Source organism: Cucumis melo, chromosome 9 (assembly GCF_025177605.1).
Source record: "Cucumis melo cultivar AY chromosome 9, USDA_Cmelo_AY_1.0, whole genome shotgun sequence".
NCBI lineage: Eukaryota > Viridiplantae > Streptophyta > Magnoliopsida > Cucurbitales > Cucurbitaceae > Cucumis > Cucumis melo.
This window is the reverse complement of record NC_066865.1, coordinates 1,330,730-1,357,973: the sequence shown is the minus strand read 5'-3', so window position 1 is coordinate 1,357,973 and position 27,244 is coordinate 1,330,730. Positions and strand designations below refer to the sequence as shown.

The following is a 27,244-nucleotide window of genomic DNA, read 5'->3' as shown; positions in this document are numbered from 1 at the left end:
ATAGAAGAAATCCAAAGAGAGGAAGAGAAATGGAAATCAAAAGTACTTCACTTTTTTTTTCCTTATCTTTTGTGGTTAAATTTAGAGGGGAAGAGGATTGGGGCACTGACACAATTTTGTACAAATTTATGGATTAAAAAGAAGAAGAAAAATCATTAAAATATTGAAACCTAAAAGTCTTTTATATAAATAGAGAAAAAAACTAAAGTCTTTTAGGTTTCAATATTTTAATGACTTTAGTTCATATATATATGCAAAAAGCTATATATATGCAAAAGCTATATGCAAAAGGTAAGATCAGAAAGGACACATTTTGCATATAGCTATATATACAATATAATACCCACATGAAAAATCATTCATTTCCATAGCTTTATTATATATATATATATATATATATATAGCTTTTGCATATATATATAAAAAAACTAAAGCCTTCCTTATCTTTTGTTTGTTTGTTTTTTAGAGAGACTTAGGCTAAAGGTAAGATCAGAAAGGACACATTTTGCATATAGCTCTATATACAATATAATACCCACATGAAAAATCATTCATTTCCATAGCTTTATTATATATATATATATATATATATATATATATATATATATATATATATATATATATATAAAGGTCAAAATAAAAATAAATTATAGTTTAAATTTTCAAGAGAGAGGTTTCAGAAACCATGGAGGAATAGGGTTAGGGTTTAGGTGTGAGGAAGAACGTCTCAAGTTAAAAAGTTTTGGTTAAAATTCTATTTTATTTTATGTACTTTATGACTTTATCGGTTACATTTAAAAAAAAAACTATCGGAAAAAACAAAGGTAAAATCATAAATGACACGTTAGAACATCTCAAAAAGATAGATACGATCGAACTTAACACCCTCATCGTCGTATCCGATATCTAAATAGAGATTATATTATTTGATCCTCAATTTTAGTTCTAATATATATAATAAATCCCAAAAAATAAAAAGAATATAAGAGGTACACCGAGACACGTGATCCTAAAGTTTATTATTATTTAACCAATTTAAAGTTAAGATAATTTATTGAAAATAATATAAAGACTAAAGATTCACGTTCTAAATTTCTAAAAACATAGGAAAATTGTTTATATATTTAGAAAGTCAATCTAAATGTACTCTAAAACTTGACTTTTGAATATATTTGAACTAAAATTGAAAAAACTCTGAGGTACAGTAAGTAAGTAAGTAAATATATATATATATATATATATATATATATATATATATATATATATATATATATATATATATATATATATATATATAGTTTGTAGCATTGCTGTTCATCTTCATCCTAAGCTTTTTAAACTTTTTTTCTCCTCTTTTTCCTGTTTTTCTGCTGATCAAGTTTTGTTCACTGGCCCCTCTCAAAATCTTCATTAGGGCCTCCCTATACTTTCTTTTACATCTACAAACGTAACTTTTTACTGTGATCTCTTGAAATGCTTTAACTTGAGGTTAAAATTCTTTCAAATAAAATAAAAATTGAGGTTAAATTATACAAAAAGTACTTTGAACAAATATATTATATTCATGAGCTTCCATTTTTCTTTAGTTTTAAACTTTAATTAAATTTATTTCATCGCAACAGCCCTTCTTCAATATCATCTTATTTTCTGTTTTAAACTTAACATTATTATTTAGCTTCTTCTTTTAACAATGGAGGTCATTTCGTTGGATGGCAACCTCCTTGGCCGAATACTTGGGAGGTTTTGAATGGATGCTTTGGGATTATCTTGATCGTGAGATCGTATTAAACTCGTTATAGTTGTATCTCAAGACGTAAATGTCGAGGTTGTCTCATCTTGACAGCGAGGGCTCTATTTGTAGTTGGCGTTACTGTCGAAAGTGTTGACGGACCCAATCTAAATTCACTCTAAATCTTGAAGAAACTTATTCTCTTGCAAAACTCAAGAATAATACATATGAGAAGAATATTGTTCTCTTGAAACTCGCTTTCTTTGTAAACTTCAATTTGCTTCTATTTATTTTTTTTTTTTTCTTTCTTACTTACAAATGAAAGAAATGAACTCTTTATGTATAGTACTCAACCGACACTTCCTAGAAGACAGAAAATAAATGAAATACATATATACATACAACTGATCTACTTGAACAACAATTAGAAATCTAAGAATGTATTATCCAACAGTTACATAGTATTTTATCCTTCAATTGCCATCGCACATCAGGGATGAATCTGGCTTTCTAGCGGTAGTTGTTAACATCTAAGTAGTTTCTCTATGGATATAACTGAAGTCTCTCCTTCTTCTGTAAAAGATCAGCTGAGGCATTATCTTTTGCACCAAGAACTAATTTAACGTCACATTTTTTCATGTGCTGAAGTTGCCACAACGTATGTTTGTGCTCTTACTTGTGCTTATGTTTGTTGAAAGAGTAGAGATTTTTTTTTCTTTTTTCACACATACCATACCTTAATTAAGTGGTTTTCTTTGCTTGTGTCCCTTGACGTAGTTTGTAGTTGATTGTGTTGTTGCTTTCTAACAATAATAAAAATTATATGGAGATCACTTTGTGGATATATATGTTCTGATTTACTTAGAAAAATGCTTGTATTTAGTTGCTATGGCTTGATGTCGCTAACTAGTGATGACGACAGTACTGTTTTCTTCTTCGTTTTTATGTATCCATTTTGTTTATCAATGTCATAGTAACTTAAAATAGAGAAAAATCTCACACTAGTGTCGTGGTTGCGAACCAATACTCAGATGATCGAGCCAGTAATATATCGGCCTAGAGAACTAGAGAGTATAGAGTTCAGAATATGCTTTAGCATACCAAATGTCGTGAGGGCTGCTCTCTCTCGATCATATAGAAATAGATTTGGTAACGATTATTTGGTAATTAACTTCTCGAGTCACTAACTGTTATGAACTATCATATTTATTTCACTTAATAACCCAAGCATGTGCAAAAACACAACACTTAGACATAAATTTTTGCTTCATTTGGGATCAACCTCTTTCTACTCTCTATTGTCATCGTCCTTATGAGTCGGCTTACATATACTTAGGCATTATGGTTGACCATAAATGCGTTAGTTTTCATACTTAGACAAATAAACTTATGATTTGGATGGTTAACCATATTGATCAGTCGTTATACTTAGTTAAAAAAAACTTGTGACCTGATCCTAACCTAACTATGGGTTGGTCTCTCCATACTTAACCAAATAAAATATTTACTATTTCATCCACTAACACATCTTTTCAAATAAGTTACTAGAGGAGAGAGAAATTAGGAGGTGCATCAAGATACGTCAACTAAGTTGACACATCTTTAGTGCATTTATCATACTTTGACGTTTGAAGTGATACCTTCATAAATAGGTGGTTCGATGGGTATACAAAGCTCTCGTTCTTTTCTTAAATTACAAAGTGTGATTCTTAAATTTTTATTTATGTTTTTATCTAATCTTCAATATTGTTATAATTAGTCATTGACAGTACAGCTATGTTGTGATTTTGTGTCAATTATAGTATTAATAAAACTCAGTGTATCACTTTTTCATTCTTAGTTTTAAGTTTTTTCGGAAATTTTATTTGTTTTCACCCAATTTCATTGCTACAATTTTCGTATTTCTGTTTGAGAATAGGGCTTGTTCTTAACCAAATACCAAAACCAAAAGTAAATTTTCAAAACTAGTTTTCTTTAGTAATTTTAAAAAATCGACTTGAAATTTGATTGATACATTTTGAATGTAGGTAACAAAAGACAGAAATTCATAATGAATATTAGTGTTTATAAAACTTAATAACATATTTCAAAAAATTCAAATCATCATCAAGCTAAGTGAGCCTAAACTTACAAATTTGTATCTATTAAAGGCATGAATTTTACATAAGGTTCAAATAAGAGACCAGACATGAACAAGATTAGAAGTTCAAATATTAATTAAAAGTCATAAAAATTTAGATATTTCAAATTGATTCAAACTTCAATTTAATTTTAAAAAAAAAATTATTAATTTTATTTCTTTTTGTCTCCTTCTTGTTTTGGGTTTTACCTGTTGGTTCATGAGGTGAATGAACAATGATCTGTTTAAGCCTAAGTATATTATATGGCCCTATCCTAATGACATCTAGAGGAATCCCACACCTTCATCTCAGGCCCTCCCTCTGTTTGTTTTCTTTTATGTTTCTTAGGTAAATGTAATATATTGTTTGTTGCCTTTCACTTTGCATCTTTTGTTGATTTTATATTCTTTTTCAATTGAGAACTGTGGTGATTATGTTAACATAAGTTTCTTCTGAGAATGTTAAAATAAGTAAATAATTAGTTCAATTGTATTCTAATTAAAACCATTTTATTATTTTGTTGAAAATATTTTCTATCTAATAATGACACTATAGATATCTATTGATATCTATTACTGATGTTATATTTAGATATAAGTTGACTCATTTGTTATACATTTGTATATGCGTATCAAGTTAATCATAATGATTTTTTTGGAATGATATTTCTTTTAGAAGTGAACGAAAACACTTCAAAACCCTTTTAAATTTTTTAGTGTTTATCATATATTTTCAAGTGTTTAACTAAAAAAAAGTCATTTGAAAAAAATTGAAGTACTTATCAACCACCTAGAATAGCTTTTGAAGTGTATTTTAAGTAATTTTTATAAAAAAATTAAATAAAAATGAGTTTAAATTAGTTGACACTTATTGTTTTTCATTAAAAAATTCATTAGATACAATATTGAAAGTTTGAAATCCTATAAGAAAAATGAGATTAGCTCAACCGGCATCAATACCACCCCACCCCGCTCCATCACTAAAAAATGACCCTCAAAATTAAAATACTGTCATTTAACATATTTAATATAATTAACAACATGCGAACAAATCAAACTTCATACGGTGAATATGAGAAATTTTAGACCAATCACAAATTACGGTGAATATGAAAAATTTTAGACCAATCACAAATTGTTAGTGAAGTTACAAAATGTTTGACATGTATCCCAAATTAAAATTGAAGACAAGACTAGTAGAGTTGTCGTCTTTATGGTTGGATCAAGTTAATTATTTTTGTCCATTTAAATATAGCTAAAAATACCATTGAACCAAAAAAAAATTAATCTAGCTCAAATATTAAATAATACATAAATACATATAGTTGGATCCATGGACCTACAACCTAAGGCCATAAAAAAATCCATCAAAGAACTCTATAAATGGTGAATCTCCTTCATTTGAAGGTTCGAAAATTTTGCTTTCTCCTAACATTCGACACACTCCCTAAATCTTGGAGGTTGAACATTCCAAATATTCTTCCGAGATTTCAACTTCAAGAACATGAACTCTGTTTCTTTAAATCAAGCGTACACATTCAATTAGAAGAGAATCGATTGATCAAGTACTAGAGATCAAATTACATCGCATCAAATTAACATAAATAGAAGTTCAATTCCAAAAAACACGTTTGTCAAGAAATTTTACGTGAACAACCTAGAATCATCAAAATTATTAACAATAATTGAATAATTGTGGGGGGTTTAACAGAAGTAAGAAATATGCTACTATATTCTTTAAAAGATAAATAAAGAAAGAGATAAAGAACCAATATCTTCTGTGAAGTTGAAGTTCCATCTCCCACCACCGCATGGATAAAGAAAGAGAAAAGAAGAAGAAACAAGGTGCTACTAAACTGGTCTTTTATTACGTAAAATTGATGCATGCAAGTTTTTACTACACAGAATAGATAAAAACAATCAACAATGCACAATCCATTCTTCCAGAGCTGCTAATCGAGGTAGTCTAATCCCATAATTATTATAGAAAGAAAGAAGATGGTCATCTGAAGAATCTAACCACCATTAGTTATTTAGCTTAATCCTCAGGTTTCCATTGTACCAGAGCTAATGTATGGCGGCCACCGCAGGCAACAAGCTTGGCAATCCAACGGCCATTCTCAGTCCTCCCCCGAGGAGGTGGGATGTCAATCGGAACTTCCTCTGGTTGCCCAGTTGTTACCTTCCTTCCATATCCAAGCCTCCCATGGTCGCCTCGCCCAAACTGCAATTAACATATAAAACAAGAAGAATATAACAAAGACTGGACAATGAGATTTTAGAATCAGAACAAATTTAATGAGAAGATTGCGGATTTCAAAATAGTTCTAAATCTAGAGTTAAATGTAGTGTATCTATAATATAAGACAATGACTTTGGTTAATAGTGATTTAAACATTGTTGTAATCCTTGAACTTTCCGTACTTTTTATTTGGTTATATTGCAGAAAATACTCCCAATTTACCCTTTGTTTCGAAAATATCCCCATTGGACCTTCCACAAACATTTCGAAGATATTTTGGGAGTAGAATCCATATGAATTTCAGATTAAAATTGGGATACGAAATGAGTGTGGTGGAGTTTGGGTCCCACCTTCTGTTCTAGGCTACCGCCATATAGTTCCATGGCTCAATTTTTGTTCAACATTCTAGTGGATTTCTAATCCCCAAAGGTAGTTTTGAAACAATTGTCAAACGTCAAGGGTAATATAGCAACTTTTAAAAAAATGTGTGCATTTTTAAACAAATGAAAAAGTTCAACGGAATTAAGCAAATAACCATAACTGGTTTCACCATATGATGATGTCTCAAATAAGGTTATTGAATAAGACTAACCGAAAACATGCGGCCGTCACTGGTTACTGCAACTGAGTGTGTGCCTCCACATGATACCTGTACAAATGAATGAGATTGAGGCACATTCAAAAGATTTCTACTTCTGTCAAATAATAACGGCATCTCTAATCTCTAATTCACAGCATGATCCTTAAATTTAATTCAAGTGTTCGCAATATTTGACTATCCTTTATCTTTCTTTTCTTGTTTTGAAGAAAGAAAGAAAGAGGGGAAAAGGGGGGAAAAGAAGAAAAAGAAGAAGCCAACGACAGTTAATTCCTTTTGGTAGTCACTCTGTTGCCTAGGAGTGCAAGCCACAATTGAAACATAATATTGAACTATTATATAAAATACACCTTTTATTTATTTAATAAGAAACTTTTCTTTGTATTCGTGAGCATCCAAGTTAGCTTGCACATACCTCGACCAATCTTACGAGACAATCCGCCTGACTTACAGAATTTTAGTCTCAAAAAAACTTGTAGAATATTAAATTCTAGATAAGTGGTATGTTGGTCACTGGCCATCATAGACTGAACTCACTCCCTCAAAGTCTTTTATCAAACCCGTGATCCTTATTGTTTGTAAGGAACTATATTTTTTATGGGTGTATAAAAGAAACCAAACTGTTATCCTTTTCAAACCAGAACTGAATCAGATTAGCAAAGAAGAATTATTTTATAGATTGAATGTATGAAACCAACGGGAAATGTTTCTTTTCCCATTCGTGTATCAAACTAAATATCATGTCACTAGAACATTATATCTATACTTCCGTTATAACTAACTTATAAAATCTAAATTCATTCAGCCTTTACGACACTTCCCAGATTTAGGCAGAAGTGGGGGGGCAAAATCATACAAATGGAATGATTGTTACCTGAACAATTTCCTCTCCAGAGAGAAGTTGAACCTTCTGAGGAACCATTTTGCTGCTCTTGTCATTGTCTCCAAACCCAAGCCTCCCGTGTTCTCCTCGTCCCCATCCATAGACCTGCAATACCGTCAGCTTAATCTTTCTAGTCAAACATAGACAATGGAGGATGCATCATTCGATCTTGAACGAGTCAGTAATTCATCAATTTATCATACCTTATCTTTTGCTGTTTAAGTTTTCAACTATGAACTAGAACTTTTTGTCTTCCCAAATCTCAAGAAAAGATGGATTTGATCGATTATCAAGCAGAACGATGTTTAACATATAAGCACTTAAACACAACAAATGCAAGTACACGTTATGTCATGTTTGTACTTTGTACTTTGTACTAGAATCAATGCCAGGCCCAAACGATTGAAATTCTTATGGAATTGTGGAAGGTATTTCTTTGCAAATGTGCTAGAAAACACCAATAATTATACAGCTCTCGTCTCTATGGAGATCGGCTTCTCTCAAATAATGTATTAGTATAATGTACTACAATATGTATTGGGGGGAGAGAGAGAGAGTACTCACCTCTCCGCTATCTGTCAATGCAGTTGAATGCCATCCTCCAGCTGCAATGTCAACCTTTGGATAAAGATGTGGTAAAATAATTAACAAGGTAGCCATCCATATCAGCTACTTGTATTTTAATGGCTAAACATAGGAAATACGTCTTTGAGTCCAAAAAAAAAGATGGAACACAAACCAAAGTAAGACCAGAAAGCCCTTGAACAGGAATTGGCTGTGATCTTGGTTGTGTGTCACCAGTTCCAAGCTGTCCGTATTCATTATTTCCCCATGCCCATAAAGTTCCATCTTCTTGGAGAGCTAAATTATGAAATGCCCCAACTGCAATAAGCCTCACCATATCGAGACCTTGAACCCGTACAGGAACAGAAATTTGCGTGCTGCAAAACAATACACTCTTAAAATACTAGTATCACTCATACAATGAAAACAGACTAAGTACTAGAAACAATTGTAGTTAATATGTGAATAACAACAATGACAAGAGTCTTGACAAAAAAACAAAAAGAAAATGTCTACGACAGTGAAACGATGGTCATTGTAGTTTAAAATAAGCAAATCTAGTTGATGAAAATATCTATATGGATAACTATGGCATCGTAAAAATTACCATTATAGTTCAAAATAAGTAAACAAAATAGAAATGCTCTCAGAGATATTAAAATTTATGAGACCATACATATCTCCAGGTGGCCAAGGTTGGCCCCATGTCCATACATGTCCTTCACGTGTAAGTACCACAGAATGTGTACCTCCTGCAGCAACCTATGACAAAGAAAAAGGAGATTGAAAAAGGGGCATACCAGAACGAACCAAACCTTTGGTCTGTGTATATCTACCTACTTGCATGTAATTTCAGGAACAAATTGTGCCAAAGTAATCGATAATGTAATAAGATCAAGAATAATCTGGACCTCAGAAGCCTAGTCATCTAACAGGCAAGCTTCAAATCCAAATGACATTGAATTCCTCATCTTAAAGACCACATTAACCATGTGTTTAGGATGCTAAGTATTCTGCAGCTAAGCATGTATCCCATAAGTTTAGTAAAAGTATTTATAAGCTACTCCCAAACATGGTTATTTAAGGGGAAAAAAACATTTTAATCCCCTTCATCAATAATGGCTTTCTTGTGTACAAATGCAGGGCAGTCCCTTCATAGATCTGTTAAGGGGCCACTCCGATGAGCCCCAAAAGCATTAGGGTGATTCAAATAATGCCAGGAAAATTGCTCCGGCTGTCAAGCTTGGTCTGCCTTTCCAATCTAGTAAATCTTGAAACACATAATCCAGCTCCACACTTTGATCCAAAAGTGAACTTATTCAAGCATTTGTAGTCTGTGTAAATAGTACTATTATAATAAATAAGGTCCATCAAGAGCTAGAGTGTTCTCTCCTTTCCTTCAAATAATCTTTGTTAGAATTAGTGGGCTTGGCCCAAGGAAGGATTTACCCTAATATCCTTTCCTTTCTTATCATAAGCTGTAACCTATTTATCTTCCCTTTTGTATCTTTTGTTAATATGAGAAATTAATAAGAAAGTCAATCGTTATTTTTCTCCCGATACTTGGGTTTCCACATAACTCAGTGTCTACTTTACTTCACCGCTTTTAACAGTCTCCTATAATACTTCTTCAACCAAGACATTCAAAAAACTATTTCACAAAGTGTTAGCTTAAACTTTAAAGAGAAAACTGACCCGCAGACTCAATAGTGAAATTTTTGGTACTAATTAGGTAAGCATCAACTGGACTGAAAGCCATCAATAACTTATTTTGTAAACCTATAGCCATGGAAGAAGAGAGAGAGATGGTTGGCATCTTCCTAACAAGTTTTCACATATAGCACCAGTTAAGGGAAAGCTTTAAGTAGAGATTTCTTGAAAAATTAGAATCTTTAGTATTAGTTCATTTCCATCCCAGTACCAAGGACCAAATAAAGACTATTTGAGGCCTGTGCGGATGGGGCTATTTTCATTCTCCAGAAAATCTTTGATAATCAAGAAAGAGGGAACACTTACCACAAAGTTGACCAGCCAGAAAACAGAGATTCACGAGAGAACAGGCCATCCTTTTCCCGTTTACGGCAATGTTCTTAATAACTTTTTTCCTTTTTTTTTTGGATAAGATAATCGTGAAAATTTATGCTAATCTTCTGGAGAAGGACAGCAATTAATTAGTCTGGCCCATACAAGTGATTACTCTTCATTCTCAATATCAGCGTCACAATGGCTCATTTTGGGATGTGTGGATATCTTCAATTGGCATATGGCTAGAAATGTTATTTTGAGAATCCGAGATAAGATTAAAAAAATCATATTGCAAATAGCTATCACTCTTAAGAATTATTTCATCTGATAAATTATCAAACACAGCAAAAAATATGTTTTCTTGGTAATGGACCAAATAGTTCATTTCCAGGAATTCAGGTAGGCAAGCTTAATTGAAGGGGCAATAATAGTGCGATTGCAAGTACAGGCTGCGTTGTCCAAGTGACTGCCTAATACACAAACGTGATCCAAAATAAATACTTCCATACATCAATGAAATTGTTTCTAACAAAAGGAAGGGAAAAAAGTTCACAAATATATTACCTGACGAACTATTAGCTTTGGAGCACATCGTTGAGGAATTGCTATATCTCTTCTCGGTGGCCTACCAGTGTCATCTTTCTTCTCAGGTTCTTCACCACACTGACCATATTCATTACCACCTGCACCATACAAACTTTAATACTTACTTGCCTAGCTTGATCTAAAATATAATGCGCCAGGAAAACTTTCCCCAATCAATTTTCGGTTCCAATTAACCCCCCTCATTTGCTTCAAGACCAAAAAGAAAAAGTTGACTAGGCATAACATAATTCTGCTCTGTTGTTAATCTGTTACCCATACTGTCAGTCATGAAGCTAGTACAGAATACAAAAAATGTTAAAACTCAATCCAAAGAAGTAATATTTCTTCTCTCTCCCAGATGGTAAATGATACTAAATACAAGACTAGCATTCTTTCAAAAAGATTTTGAAACTTGCACTCTGAGGCAAAATCACAAGTTTTTAACCCTTAAGATTTGTCTTCTAAGATTCACAAGAGCTTTAACCCCTCACTAATACATAAAAACTTCACTGATCTATGATTACACGCTAAGTTAAAGTCTTTATGTAAATTGTAATGCCTCAAAATAGAATGGTAATATCAACTTCCATCTACTCTTCGATGAAATAAAGTTCACTAGTACATGTCATACCAAGACAAAATTGACCTGGGTAGTTTAGCCCATTGTTATTTTATTGTCAAAGCTTCCAAAAACATATAAAATAAATTAGCTAAAGGATTTTGTGGATCCTATGTCAGTGACTGTGAATCTATGATTACAACATTGAAAATAACTTTTGGAATGTTTGTTTAAAAAGATAAAAATTGATCGGTACATGATTTTATCATTTTAGAACTTCTATAAATACTTCCAATTCCTAAATAAGCTTTAAAAAGAAACTCAAGTACCCCATGCATAAGCTCGGCCTTGATCATCCACAGCCAGACAGTGCCATCCACCAATCGCTGCCTAAAAAACAGGACTACCATATGAAACTTCTTTCTAGAACATTAATCAAGTATTAAACAGAAGTTCTTCAGCACAAAAATCAACAACTACATGCAAAAAAACCTCAGTTAGATTGATTACCTGTACAATCTTAACATTAGAAAGAGCTTTCACTTGGCTGGGAACGTTCTCAGATTTGGTTCCTGCTGGATGACCAAGAGTTCCTCTCTGATTCCAACCCCATGTAAACAGCTACAAATTCCCCAACAAATTTAAAACCAGAAAAACGACCAGAAGTGAATTAAAACATAAGCTTCAAAGAGAGCAATTCGAATAAACCGTAACTGACCTTCCCATCTTCGCATATGGCGAGAGAATTCCGACTACCAGCGACAACAGAACAAACATTCTGAGACTCAAGGGCTTTAATGGCGCAAACCCATTCCCTTTCTTCGTTATTCCCCAACCCCAGTTGCCCATCTTCTCCAGAACCCCTGACAAATTCGTTTACATGTTTTGGTCAATCAATTCAGTTGCTATCAATCATTAACAACTACAGCACAACATTAGAGACAACCATGATTACGGACCAAGCAATGATGGCAGTACCGGCAGCCATTGAAAAGAAGCCTCCAGCAGTGGGTGGCGTGCTAAATTAGGAATTTGAGCTAAACAAATCCGAGTATAATGATCTGCTTATGATCAAGAAATGCTAATAAAATAAAGATGAAAAACCTTTGTGAAAAACAGATAAAGATGAAAATGAAAAAAGCAAAAAGGTGATTGAAAGTGAAAGGCAATCAAAAAGAGAATCAGACAATTAGGTCAGCTCTATCATCTCCAACTTAGTAAAGAAAATGGCGGGAATTTTCATAAAATATTTAGGGTTGTTTAAAGAGTTTGGAACTCTAGACCCATGTTTTTTTCAATAAGGAATGAGATATTATACTTCTATATTATTACAGTATAATTAAAATAGTTTGTATTTGAAATATTGATTATTTTAGTTTAGATAATAATAATATGTGTTTAGTATGCAGACTATTTTAATTTGATAGAGAAATAGTAAAAATGGTAGCAAATTAGGAGTTTTAAAATAGTGTTTATCATAGTTAATTAGATATTTTCAAATAGTTACTTTAGCAAAAGATTGTTATTTTAGTCCTAGATAATCTTTGCGTCAAACGGTCCTAAGCTATAAAATCGAATTAATTGTCTAGTCGTGAGACCTGCATATTTTTTTGTCAAACAATGAGAGTTTATAATGATGACAGATGTTTCTGATTGAACACTCTCTTTGATAATAAAACTGGTAATTTTATTTTTACAATATGTTAAGTGAGAGTCTAATACAAGGGTTATTAAAATAGTACAATATTACACACGGTCATCAAATTGTGTTTCTTTTATTAGTAACACTAGAATTTTCATTGTTGCATCGCATGTGTTGCTTATGTTTACTTGGATTAGAGTGAGTATAACTCAATTGACATATGAATGTATTAGTTACCGAGAGATATGTGGTTGAATCTCCCATCCCTATTGTATAGAAAGCATGTGAATATCGAGTGAGTCTTCTTGTCCAAACTTTGTCATCAAAGAAGAAATATAGACCAATTGAATCTCAATTCTCTACTTGTGACAGAACTTAAAATCGATTATTGAGGTGTAATTTTAAGTTACACCATCATTAGCTTAGTCAATCAAATATCACTCATACCCGTTGTCAAGATGAACCTCATACTAGCTGTCAAAATGAGCTTCGTTCAATTGATATCCCTTTCGTCTTCTGCTATTGAATGTTTGATCACATTCCATAGTTATACTAAAAAGGAAAATTTGAGGGTAATTTAGAATGATTTTCAAAACTTTCGAAACTAAAGAGAATCTTTTAAAACTTTAAGACCAAATAGACATCAATCTCACAAACTTTAACCTAAAAGAGAAAAAATGTATATAACCCTAAAAAACGGTTCATTAAAGTTAGGGTTTTGGGTTTTAAGTTTTCAACGGAAGTAAATAAATAAATAAAATAAAAGTGAACTGGGGAATCGGAATTGAGACTCCGGAGTTGGCTTCGAACGTCCTACTTCCGACGAAATCAAGGGGATTTGACTGCTAATTCATGGGTTACATTCAGGAAGCTCGAGAAAATCATGTGAAGAAGAAAGTAGAGGAAGGTATTATCAATTCTTGCTCTTTTTGTTGATGGGTCACTTAAATTTATGAGTTTAGTATATCTGCAAGTGGCGTAGAAGCCTTTTGGAAATCTGCTAATGGTTTTTTTTTTCTTTTTTTGTTCATTTCCAGCTTTACGCAGCAAAATGAAGCAGAAAGCGTTGAAGGAGTGCGATCATTACGCTTCGAAATATGCTGAATGCGCTTATGGCAGAACGTTATCTGTCATTTTCAAGTGTCGTAATCAAGCTAAAGAATTGAACAATTGTCTTCACTTATAGTGAGTTTCTGATTGTTTTGTTTTGCTTTTCGGTGGTTGTGTGAAATTTCAGCTGCGTTTTGTTCAGATTGGCTTCTCTTCTGTTCATAACAATGCGCATTATCATCATGTTTAGTTTAATTGATAAGACACACTGTTTGTATAGCCTGTTAATTGAGCGTTTCAGTGGTAGCAACTTTAGGTGCCGGTATGATTTGTGAAATGCCTAGTATGGATCGTAATTTCAAAGGATTGAGTTTGAGTTCAGAGAAATTTTGGTGGCACTGAAATGCCTAGTATGCCTAGTATGGATCGTAAGTCAAGAGCAGTAGTCATATGGCCCAACATGCGACTCTTATGGAGATGAATAACTACTTAGTACTTACCGCCTTCCATGTTCATGGATTTTTTTTTTTTCTTGATATTCATGAGCATTTGGGTCAACTTGAACACACCTCAATTACCAATCTCAAGGAACAACTCACCTGCCTCTACAACAATATGTGGGTAGAAAAGTCGTTGAATATTAAATCCTAGGTGGATGATCATTGTTGATTGATTTCGTAACCTTTTTGCCCTTTATCAAGATCATGCCCCCTATTTAGCGCGGAGCAAGTCATGATGGTTAAAATTTTCATAAAAATGAAAAAGGTTTTTTCTTAGAATATATTTCGAGTGGGGTTGGGGATGTGATTCTTCATCACCTGCAGGCCACAAATCACCTATAGAGTGGGCGAGTCGGCATAATGATTTTTAATGGTAGCAAAAATCTTTTCGTTAATGTCAGTTCGCATGCATTGTGCTTTTTCTTAAGGACGAAGAGTTTAATTAGAGGGTATAGCCCTGAAATCAATAATATCTATGGCTCAACAGGAGCATTAAGTGATGCTGTACCACGAGATGGATGTTCAAGCAAGCTTTTACAAAAATGTAAGGGTTCGTTGTTTGGTTATAGATATATGCCTACAACCAAATGGCAGCGGTTATATATACATGATCTAGGTGGGGCAGTCTTATGCGGCAGTTATCAGCTAGTAATGGCCTTGTCCTAGCAAGAGAAATAAGAGTCATCTTGGGTGTTATAATTTATCAAGTGCACCAAGCAATAGTGCATCCACAATGCAATGGTCTTGTCCTTGTTAGGATTGTTAGTTATCTTTGCTTTCTGAACTATATTTAATTTTATTGTTTGAAGGTCAGTTGGGTTGTTATTTCTTTTGGGCTTTTATGTAAAGAACCCTGTATTGGTTCTGTAAACCCCGAAGATTATTGATTCTGATTAAGAGTCAGTTCAGTTCTTGAGTAGAGGCAAGATAAAAACACTAAGGGGGCGTTTAGAGCGTTGAGTCGGTTATTATAGCCAGTGGATAATAATAGTTAATATTTGGGGTGCAAACTATTTCTTATGGGTTATAATAGTTTGTGTTTGAGGTTTAAACTATTTTTGTTCAGGTTGTAAATAGCAAACAGTTTAGCAAAAAAGAAAAGAAAAGGTGGATGACAAATGGTAAATAGTGTACCAAAGAGGGTTTTGGAATAGTATTTACTATACTTAGTTGTAGGTTATAAATTTTACATCCCACTATTATACTTAGTGCACCAAACATGGAATGTCCACCAACTTCTAGTTGGGGCACCAAACTGCCCCTAAGCTCAAGCTGGCTATTGGTGCACAGAGTAAAAAGAATGCATGTACATACAACGGGCATGATCAAGAGTCTGTTGGGAGAATGAGCATCTGGTTGAGCCAACTATGGGCGAGATGGTGCTCATTTTAGTAACTTGAGTGAGTGCAACCTAGTGGACTCGGTATCAAAAGGAAGAACCTAGCGTTGACCATAACTTATGTGAGAGGATCGTGAATAGAGTTTTGAGGTGGGATTTACGGCAGGTTATGAGTCAGAGTAGTACCTAACACCACAAATATAAAGTGGTTTGATCAATATTGATGATTTGATTGGAGAATTCATACCCTATTATATAGAACCAAACGGTAGTGCTCTTTGAGAAAAGCTTATATTTAACTGAATAGATAGGGTTAAGGATATTATATGATCAATTTTGTATTGCTATTTAATAGTTAATAATGATTCGACCAAACTGCTAACTTTCTGATGCATTCTAAAGAAAAGTTTTCATTCTGAAACTGGCCTTCCCTAGTTCCATTTTAATGGAGAGGAAGAAGATAGGAAATTAGAGCCCTTGGTTCTCTAATTTTTTTTCCATTAGAGAAAAATAACCATCATGAGTTGGCCTAGTAGAAAAAAATGAGGCATAGTCTCAATAATAACTAAGGTCATGGGTTCAATCTATGATAGTCAACTATTTAGGAATTAATTTCCTACGAGTTTCCTTGACACCCAAATATTGAAAGGTGAGGTAAGTTGACCTGTGAGATTAGTTGAGGTGCGTGTAAGCTGGTTCAGATATTCCGGATATTAAGAAAAAGGTTTTATCACGATCCTAACCAGAGTTCATTGAAATATAACACCCAATTTAGTTAACACACAATGTATCTAATGATAGCAATGTTACACATATTGTACTTTGAATTAGATAGGACAAGTATAGATTCAAATTTTCATGACAATGCAGAGCATTCTTCATCAATTGATAGCTTTATATCCTAATTGAACATCTGTTCTTGTTTCGTTTTCCAGCACTAACGACTCCGTGTTGGACGAGATGAAGCGGGAATATGCACTTCAACATGATGGGAAGCCTTGAGAAAGAGTATAACATTACCCAATGAGAACTGAAGATTAATGTTATGTATCAGTCTCAGGCGCACTATCAGATGATTGTCACTGAAGTATTGATATTAGTAAGACTTGGACGAAAGTTGAGGCTTTTTTCATTTTGTGATCTGAACAAGCAAAGAAATTCTGGTTTTTTGGCATAAGAATGATCTTTGATCTCTTCATGTATAAAATCCAATGCTATTCTTCTACGTTAAATCATAATCTTTACCATTTTTGCAGGCATATCTTTACAAGGAACGAGTTGTCTTCAATATAATTTTTGCCGAATGCTAAAGTTTCCTTCCATTTGCCATTTAGGATCCTAGTTGTTAGACTAGAGAAAGCCATAATCTGATTTACGGACTTCGGCGTCCTTGACTTGCTTGGAGTGTAAAAGAAGAATGGCGAATAATATGAAGTTTAAATTCTGTTATTGACAATTGTCTTTTGATCTCCAAATGTTTGAAAATTTTCAATCTCTAGTTTATCAAATTCAATATTTGTTAACATAGAGATTGGACCAGTACAGTTATCTTATCCTCTACTCTCGTAGGGGTACATGTAAAATTCGGCCATTATTTTTTATTTTGCATCCATCGTCAAACTTCAAAATGTTGACATTGGTTCCCTATAATATGACTTCATTTTTTTATTCTTTAAATTTGAAACAAAAAAAGTTTTTGAAAAATTTAAGGTATTTGATAACTTCTCAAAACGGATTTTTAAAAAATAAGATTGAAAATAATCCATTTTAAAGAAAATTCAACCAAATTTTGAAAAAATAAGTTTTTAAATAAAATTATGCATACAAACACTAAAAAATCTAACAAAAAATGGGAGAGTTAAAATTTTGAATTCATTTTGAAAAAAATGTTCAAAAGAAAATGTATTCTTGAAAACATTTTTTCTATAGATAATCTAAATGGAAAAAGTTCATCTAGCAAAAGTAGCCTGCGTCCCACTCGTGTTATACATCCATTCGATTTTTTCATCCTTGAAAAACATTCAGATTCCATTTATTTTTTCTTTAATTACAAATGTCCCGTTAGTAAACATTAACATGAATAGGTGAAACTAATGGTAAGGCTTTTATTTTAATTTTACTATGAGTTCTGTGATTGACCATCTTACACAAAGATGTGGTTCCATTCGAATAAACTGTGGTAAAGAATATCTTGAGAGCCATAAGGGAAAAGGTGTGCACCAAAAAGTAATAAGCATAATTCCAAGAAATTGCACAAAACTCCCCATTTCACTCAAATCACCATGTAAACAAAAAATAAACGTAAGAAATAACTACCTAATTGTTTATAAATACCTCCAAAAAAAATAGGGAAAGGGGGGTTTCTCTATTTTTTTTTTCTTTTCCATTTCTGAGAACAAAAAAGGATAAAAAGAAAAAGTTCTACAGTAATGGGGGCAAAGGCTTCCCAACAACTCAAACAGTATATCTTACACAAGAAAGTAGCTCAAAACTCACTCCAGCAGATCACAAAAAAAAAACAGCTAAAAATTACATTTGGGCGGTGCCTAAGTAGGTTTTCGCATATTGCGGCCAGCACGAATTACCTCGTCAACCAATAGCAACTGCGATGCAATTACAGGCCTGCAAAGAGTCGAGGGTAACCAAATCAGCAACCCAAAAATATGGCCATTTAATAGCAAATACTAGAAAGTTATAAGTATGGCAACTTCTATAAGACATTTGTTAATGATCAAAAGCGCGAGAACTTTTCCAAGAACGGGGAAAAGGTTAAATGGGGTTGTATAAAAAGGTGTGCCATGTACCCAGAATTGATAATTTGGCGTTTCACTGAGTAGTTGTCAAAGATACCCTCCATTTGGGGGTCAATTGGTTCTCCTGTATGCTGACTTAGCCCTACAATGTTGCCCCGGTCGTGCGCCCCCTGATTTTAAATGGAAAGAATGAGTTCAGAATAATTTTAACTACCTCTTATGGGAGGAAATGGTAGAATTATCAGACAAGTAAAGTGGGAGTTAAGGGACTATACCTTAAGTGCAATGAGCACATCCTGTGTGTCGAGTCCGGAGTTCTCAGCAAGTGTTTTGGGAACCACAAGAAGGGCATCAGCAAAAGCTTCAACGCCAAGTTGCGCACGCTGTAATAAAGGTTGATAAGGTCAATAAGATTAAGTAAATCAGAAAAATGTGAGAGGGTACTGGACAACGCTTCCAGGGAAACTTACTCCTTGAACAGTTTTCTTCACTTCATTAACCAGATATTGTCTTGCAGCAACTTCGAAGGATCCAGCACCCTGAAAAATCCACCAGTCATTTCTTAACAAGGACACATCCCAAACATTGGCAGCCAAATGTAGCTAGACAATCTCAACCAACGGTCTACTAGACGCTATTTCGTAGCTAGAAGAATTACACAAAATTTGGTCCCCTCTTTCTTTCATAGGGTCAAGAAGCTAAATAAATTGCGATGCAACTTATCCTAATTGAGGCTGCAAGGCTGTAACGGTTGATACTTTATATATATATACACATGCATACATGCATGTGCGTGCAAATCTTTTTTTTTTAATAATTTGCGGTTAAGAAATAATGCTAAATGCTAACACATTAGTTGTAGTTATAATTTATTTCCCCCCCCCCCCCCAACTTTGCATTCAGAATGCTTGCTGATTTGGTCATCACTTTCTTGGACATTTTAGTGAAATGATGAACCATTGAATCTCGAATTATGGGAGAGAAATAATTCTACTTGATACAAGACACATTCATTGATTCAACTGCATGTCTAATTACAGTCAGAAAATATACGAAGCTTACCATGACAACGGATTCATCTTCAATGGTGTTCTTAACAGCTCTAAGACCATCACGAACAGCATCCTTAATTTGAGCAATTGTGTGGTCATTAGGTCCTACAACATCAGGGATACCCAATGAGCAAAAAGAAACAATTTTTTTTTGAAACGGAAATGAGTCTCTTCATTGAATTAATGGAGACTAATGCTCAAAGTACAAAGGGATACAAAAAAGCAAAGGAAATAGGAAGCAAGGCAAATCAGGAGGTGCACCAAAGCATCAAAAAAGAAAATATAATTGATGAACAAGATTGCATGCGATTGAGGAATGAAGATTTTAAGAGGTACCCTTGATCAAGATAGTGCATGAATGAGGATTTTTCACATTTTCCACAAAGGTATATTTCTCTTCCCCAAGAACGTGTTCATAGACCAGACCAGCCCATCCAAGGCAATCAGGAGTAAGATTTTCAACAGAATTTACGGCCTCTCCTCCACAGGCCAAAACCAATCTTTCCATGTTTCTTCTCTTGGCTCTACGAAGGGCAATGATCTACATGGCAATATGAATTGACAATTAACCATACAACATCAGTTATTCCTAGCAACTCAGGAAAGACACAAGAAAGATAAAGTTCATTCATAAAAATTTGACTCATAAAGAATTCATCAAATGCTAAGAAAATAACAGGTCGCTTCTAGATTCATCTTTCAATACTCATTGGAATTCTGTTAACGGATTTTAAAGTTAGGCAAACACATTGTGTTTGCACAGCTATAAATTGGTACATTGGGTCAGAACGATGGACAAAGTTTTTTCTCAATACTTTTCATTAGTACAGTAATAGTATTGGCTTTAAGGTTTTGTCAGTCTTTCAAGTGCTAAAATAAATCTTTTCACGAGGAGGCTTAGACAATCGGTTGTGAACCAAAAGTAACGAAAAGTAAAGATCAAGGGAAGAAACTAAAAAGGGGAAAAATGAGTACAACTTGAAGAAATATGGCCTTACCCCTTCCCTTGCAAGCAGATCCAAAGATGGGGGATCAATTCCTTTTTGATTTATGACAACAAAGTTCTTATCAGTACCCGCACAAACCTGCAAATGATGAGAATATAATACAGCAGTTAAGAAATGCAGATGGTATTAATAACTAACATGCATGACCTTAACACTCTTACCTTGTTTTTCAATTCAATGATTTTTTTAACTCTTTCATCAACCTGACGCCTTTCTGCAGCAACCATTGCTTCCCTCTGTTCCGCATTAGAGTAGAAAAATCCAGCATTTACTTCACTGAGAGAAAAGCCATAAGTTTTAAATGTTTACAGTACATTATAATGATATATGGCTATAAAAGAATGCAATCCACATTTCATATTCAAGATAACTAGTTTAGTGCAACCCATTATGATGTAATTAGTTGTTAATTACCTACTGGAATTTATCCTCACTTTAGACTCTTTGACTTGTTAAAAAGGTGATAGGTCACCTTCGACTTGTTGTAAAAACCTTAGAATAAATCTTAGGCTATTATTACTTTATTACAGGATATTAATAAAAAAAAATTCCCAGATTTTCTTGTTTCGTTGATTACCTCTCCAAGAACACACCAACATTAATCCCATATTACATCAAGCTAGGATAGCAACTTACATGCATGCATGGATTGTACATTTAGGAAAGAAAAACAGCACTATCTAGAATCAAAATCACAAGTAACAAACTTATCCATCCACGTAGATATTAAAAATAGAAGAAAGGCTGATCAGTACCTTTTGTCATATTCCAGAGACACGTTGCTAGTTAAAATATAACAATTCTCTGCTCTCCGTTTCATATCAGGATGTCTAGAACCATGATCAAGAACAAGGCCTTCAACCTAGTGATTGACAACTAAAGACTTCAGAAACGATGTAGTATTTTAAAAAAAATGAATGAAAGATGAAACAACAAGTCCAAGAATGTCTAAGAAAACTATTACAATGAGAAGAAATCTACCAACTCTGCTAACCAAATGAGATTAGGAAGAAGAAGAAGACAAAGAGAGAGAGACTCTTAACGACATAAATCCAACAAAATCATTGCAGAATTCTGCAGCCAAGGAACTCCAACAACGAGCATTAAGAAATTAAGGCAAAAGCAATCTCCACTTTTCCATTAAAATTAGCAGATACATAGAAAATAAAAGATGTTTGATGATGAACCACTCTTTTAGAAAAGACAAAATACAGAAGTATCCGCCACAAAAATATACATGGGGCAGAAAAATATAAATGCACTTTCATTCAGGAGTGCAGATAGACAGGCAAATGCTTTTGTCATGGGAGAAGGCAGGAAAAAAGAGGAAGACGAAGAAACACACAATTTCACTAGATAAAGAGTGACATACAAAAAAATATAATGGAAAGAAAATCAGGATGAAAAGAGGTGTGCAAGAAACTTTTTGACAAATACAATTTCGTAATTGGTATGAAATTATTCTTTAAAACAAAATAAAACACTCGGAATACCTAAATGAAAAAAGAAATAAAGCCATTAAATGACTAGTAAACAGAACTATGAACATTCTCAGATATGGAATGCTCATTGCATACCAACAGAGCACTCTACAACATACCGACCAATGAGCAACAACAGAACAGTGGAAGCAAAGCAAAAACTGAACTGAACTGTCTTTTTCCAAAAATTTACAAATGTATTCATTTTCCATCACAGACCGATTATTCTTTAGCTCTAGTTTTAATATAAACCAACCTCAAACATACAATAGCTACCACTAACAGCAACAAGCAAGAAAACAATATCCAAACAAATCATGTTCTTAAAACCAAACCTCTCAGTAGAATTTTAAAAGAAGAGAGTAGAGATGTAAATAAGATCCTAAACTTCTTCATTGCTAACATGAAGTTCTCTAGCTAAACAATTCCGTAATTACTCTTTTTTTCATTAATGCCAAATGAAGATCACTTCTGCTATCTTTGGTTCTTGGAAAGCAAATATATTTTATCATTCAGCATCCTTTTGGGTTTTCTAATAAAATATTTTCCATCCAAAAAAAGTTGTCATAATTTATTCGACATACCAAGCGAGTGTCAACATCGAACTTATGGCGCATGTGCATAATTTCCACCATAAACAAATCAATGGCTTCTTCTGGTTTACGAATACAGAGCACCTGTAATAATTCAACCACGTCCCATTAGCAAAATAAGGTACAGGCGATCGTCTATTGTAGTATGTAGAAAAGTCTATGTCATATAATCATAATTTTTATGTATAAAATTAGAGCTTTCAGACTGAGCTCAGAGCATATATGTCATGGTTCGTGGTCCCTAAAAGATTAGTACTCACCGCATTAACAACTATATCAGTCAACTGATCTGCCAATGCTTCATACAGCTGTACAAGAGATTGAACCATTATAAAGATATGATACATCTAAAGTTTCAACACAAATTACTCATAAGAAGAGGAGGTCTAGGTCAAATAACCTTCGTTCTTAGTGTCGTTCTTGCTACCATTTTCAGAATTTCTGTGTCTGGCTCATCACCAACCACAATAGGAGTCTTAAATTTTTCAAGAAATTGAAGGGTTGCTCTTTTGGCAATCTCAAAACCATCAACCAGGACGCGTGGATGCATGCCTATATCAATAAATAAATCACATTAGAAAAAGAAGAAGAAAATGCCAACAATACACACACCCATGGGAGAATGTCAACCAATCCTGTACCATATTTTTCTAAAAGCTGTTAAAGAAGCCTCATTCCCGATATTAAGAGGTTACTGCTTCAAAAACAATATGATAAAGAGATGTGTCATAGAATCTTAAGATGACTAATTTTCAAGTTGATTTTAAATATGTGGGAGACTTTCAGCTATTTATTCTATACATATTTCAACAACAATGTGTTTCTAGCTACATTTTCACTACAGAAATGTCTGCCTTGAGGTTGAATCGTTGACTACTGTAACTCCATCATTCAAGCGATTGTTTCAGAAGTACCAAGACATGCTCCCACAGAGAATATTGGCATTCTATAACTCATAATTACAAAGAGCGGTACCACTAAGATCAAAGTACCAACCTTCGTCAATATAACGTTCTGACTGTTTCATAAGCTCGCCTATAAAAATCACAGTAGAAGTAGTGCCATCTCCACTAGTGTCGTCCTGGGCAACAGCTGTTCGTGCAATCATAATAGCTGTGGGATTTTGAATTTGCTGCAACCAATGGAAACAAATATAGTTAGCAAATTCATCCTCCCCTTTGTAGAACGTAATGGGCATGTTAGAAAACGAGCGTCTATATGAACAAACCAACAACCGAGGCGATATTCCTCCTTTGTAAAAACCCCACCGGAGAAAAAAAATCAATAACAACACGTCGATTTAAAAAAGATACAGTAGATATAAGAGATCTAAGGTATATGTAGGGTTTAAGAAAGAGAACCGACCATTTCTTTAAGCAAAGTGTTGCCATCTTTGGTGAGTTTGATATCTCCAGCACCGCCCACAAGCCTGATCAGACAACAACGGAAGTACGTAAGGGAAAAATGAGCATTGAAGCAGATTTCGAAAGCGAAAAACGACGAAGATCGAAAATAATATCATACATTTTGATGGTTCCTTTAGGGCCGAGATTGCTCTTGAGAACGTCTTGAAGGCCCTTAGCGGCATTGATATTCATGTGAAGAGCGGCGGATTTGTTGAGAACCTCTGCATTTGGATTGAGAACTCTCAGCGACATCTTTTCTGGTAGTTTGGTGCGGAGTTGAGTGAAGGAGCAGAAGCAAGGAAGAGAGTGAAAGTGGAAATGGTTTAGGAGGGAAAACTAATGAACCTACGGCGGGCAAAAGAGGGTTTTAGGGCTTTGGGCAGCCGAGAAATGATTCGGGTATATAAATCCAAATTTTGGTTTCTGATTCCAACTTCTAAGACTATTTTTCCAAAACAATATATTTGAAGGATATTTTAAAATTCTCCATTTGTTTTTTTTTTTTTTTTTTTTTTTTTGTAATAGTAAGTATGATAAGGGCAAGCAAACTAGACACAAAAATAAAGGGGAAAATCCTCAAACAAAGCCATGGATGTTCTATTCAAGAACTAATTGTCTTTGGAAAAAAACTCTTTTGACCTTCTAGCAAGGAAAGAGAACTCGCAGAAAAATAAAAACAATCATAAACAAGTTCGACTTCTTTTGTTGTAGAGGTATGAACAACGTGGTTACCTGCACTTTTAGAAAGAGAAAAAACTCAAGACATTCATTTAAAGAAAAGGAAAACAATGTGTTGAGCCACATTATTCGCAAATTAAATTTAGGGAAATACCTTTTTAATTTCGATGGTTTTTTTTGTACAAATTTCATTTGGTTTTTAGGATTCGAAATGTTACAATTTTACTCTCGGGGTTTGAGGTATATTTCAAATTAGTCTAAGTTTCCAGATTTATACTTTTAAATTTGATTTTTCATTGGTTATTCGTTTGGAAATGAAAATGAAGCGACATATTGATTTGATGGTGTTTGCGTGCTCATTGATGATTGGGATGACTTTTATAGCTACAATTGGGGCAAAGTGATTATGAAGAGACACCAAGCAACTAGAATGGAAAGTTGCATCCTACCATAATAAACTTTCAAACAATAAAGACACTCGTATAGATAGTAAGACACTTGAATTGTAACTTTTTTATTTGCATTCCAAGTTTGTTGATTACAATTTATATTGTTTGGAAGTTTCGAAGAAACTTAATGTTATCGTGTGTTTAATTAATTGTCATTTTGGAATTACGGTAAGTTTGGGTTTATGAGATTTTTTAGATATTTTGTTATATTTCAAAACAATCCTTAAAGTTGTTTTTGTCCGTAATATTTGATTTTTGTTAAATGATTTTAATATTGTTTATATTCCACGTTAATTGTGAAAATATTTTAAAATTAGGAAACTCATTATTATACCATAAATAATTGGTTTGTTAGTGTTACTTATTAGATTGTAGTTTTATTAAATAAAAACACACACGTATGTATTTGTTGGGTTTGAAGTTAAATAACTTGAATTTTGTTTGCTCCTCATTTGGAGATGTATTAAAGAGATTATGTGACAGTCCTTGTGGATGACCAAGATTTATTGTTGTGGCAATCCTTATGGAATGCCAATGCACTTCTTAAACCTGATATTTGATGTTGGAGAATTATTGTTGGACATTTTTCCAACTAAAAAAATTATACTAACAAATGTGTCTTGACTTATCTAAAATGCACGCTTTCTAAGACGACTCGTGTGGAAGCTGCAACTCACCCGATGTAGCATTGTTATGTTTTCAAGGAGATTTAACGTCGATTAATTTCCAGTAATTTTAGTCAATTTTGCGATGGCGAGGCTTTTGTGGAGCCACGAAGATTATCGACGTTGGCTATTTGCTTGTGTATCATATGGAAGGGGATCAAGTGATAATCATTGTCGAGTAAAATTAAGATGCCAAAGATAAAAATATTGTTCTCACTTAGGTTGTTGATGCCATGTCCAATTGTGGATTAGTTGTCGACACATGCAAGAGAGGAGCGGTGGTGTGATGGGGCTCGATGAGAAATATGTTTTGGTGGTCTGTCAATTTACATTCATTACTTGTATGGTTGACATCCACTTGGGGAGACGTTTTGACAGCTAAACGCTAATGATGCATGGACCTCTATTTTTAAGGCATGAGACTTGTGGGTTGGTGTATAATTAAGGACCATTTTGGGCGTATACGTCTCATGGGATCACAGTTTTTTAGTACATGTGGTGAGGTAATTAAACTTGAAATATGACGATTATATTGGGATGGAAAGTATTTATCGAAATTTTCATTCAATCACTTGTTGAATGTGATTGTTTAGAGACGACCAATTTTAAATAACATTCTCCATGCAAAAAGGTCTCTTGCTCTATCGAGGAGGCAAATACTTGAAAATATATTTTGGTTGCTTATCTCTTTCTCTCATGTTCGTCATTACCAAAATGTTTCGACGCACTTTCTTTAGTCTACAGTCGTAGAGAAACATTGAGCCTTAGCTTCTCCCTACTCTTTATCTCAATTAGTTTTTATATGCCTGTTTTATATGTCTTTAGTCTAGTTTGTATGCTCTACCTATGGGTGAGCAAAGCTACTCGAAAACTCGAACCGAACGGTCAAAATCACTTCAAATCAAAGAAACAAGTCGACTTTCTATGGTACCCGATCGAAAACGATTTTCTCGAAAAGAAAACCAAACCTCGATCAAACCACCCATTTAACCTATAACCCCCTAGTACTGGTGCTGCCACCCAACTAAATTGAATATGTGTAAAAAAAAAATTATGAAAAAACGTGTAAGAACCAATGGTTAATGAACAACATACAATAAATTAAATATATAAAAATCATATGAAAAGATCCTATTATATGTAATGATTAAGGTGATTATTATTTCTTCAAGAAAATATATTTTTATATTATGAATTTTTATCTTATTCCCTAATTCTTTCTTATTAGTTTTTCTTAGGTTCTAGTGGTCTCTTTGCCACATTTTATTCTTTCTCTAAATAATTTTTAATATATTTTCAAATCAGGAACATTATCATCTTCCTTC

General features: G+C 33.6%; 3 protein-coding genes across 4 annotated transcripts; 1 reads left to right on the top strand and 2 right to left on the bottom strand.

The window, feature by feature from the left end:
• Nucleotides 1–5,694: 5,694 nt before the first annotated feature.
• LOC103498592 (ultraviolet-B receptor UVR8) lies at nt 5,695–12,474 on the bottom strand. Its single transcript, XM_008461243.3, has 11 exons — nt 12,264–12,474; nt 12,023–12,167; nt 11,815–11,925; nt 11,634–11,694; nt 10,725–10,843; nt 8,812–8,897; nt 8,311–8,512; nt 8,136–8,189; nt 7,563–7,676; nt 6,683–6,739; nt 5,695–6,072 (listed from the first exon to the last, which is right to left on the bottom strand). The coding sequence occupies exons 1-11, from the start codon at nt 12,290–12,292 to the stop codon at nt 5,887–5,889; spliced, it is 1,164 nt and encodes a 387-aa protein (XP_008459465.1). The 5' UTR covers nt 12,293–12,474; the 3' UTR covers nt 5,695–5,886.
• Nucleotides 12,475–13,659: 1,185 nt separating this feature from the next.
• On the top strand, nt 13,660–17,291 carry LOC103498594 (uncharacterized). 2 transcript variants are annotated; one of them, XR_539624.3, is made up of 4 exons: nt 13,664–13,853; nt 13,984–14,131; nt 16,771–16,934; nt 17,092–17,291. XR_539624.3 is itself a non-coding variant. In XM_008461244.3 (3 exons), exons 1-3 carry the CDS (start codon nt 13,799–13,801, stop codon nt 16,835–16,837), a joined length of 270 nt encoding a protein of 89 aa, XP_008459466.1. In that variant the 5' UTR covers nt 13,660–13,798; the 3' UTR covers nt 16,838–17,291. The 2 variants fall into 2 exon arrangements, 1 of the variants encoding a protein (XP_008459466.1); XM_008461244.3 differs by having other exon boundaries at nt 13,660–13,853; nt 16,771–17,291.
• Nucleotides 17,292–18,084: 793 nt separating this feature from the next.
• On the bottom strand, nt 18,085–24,508 carry LOC103498595 (T-complex protein 1 subunit zeta 1). The gene is made up of 15 exons (XM_008461245.3): nt 24,246–24,508; nt 24,087–24,150; nt 23,718–23,853; nt 23,122–23,273; nt 22,982–23,029; nt 22,713–22,805; nt 21,403–21,509; nt 20,809–20,923; nt 20,639–20,725; nt 19,977–20,181; nt 19,651–19,745; nt 19,059–19,127; nt 18,864–18,971; nt 18,640–18,758; nt 18,085–18,457 (listed from the first exon to the last, which is right to left on the bottom strand). The coding sequence occupies exons 1-15, from the start codon at nt 24,377–24,379 to the stop codon at nt 18,382–18,384; spliced, it is 1,608 nt and encodes a 535-aa protein (XP_008459467.1). The 5' UTR covers nt 24,380–24,508; the 3' UTR covers nt 18,085–18,381.
• Nucleotides 24,509–27,244: the final 2,736 nt, after the last annotated feature.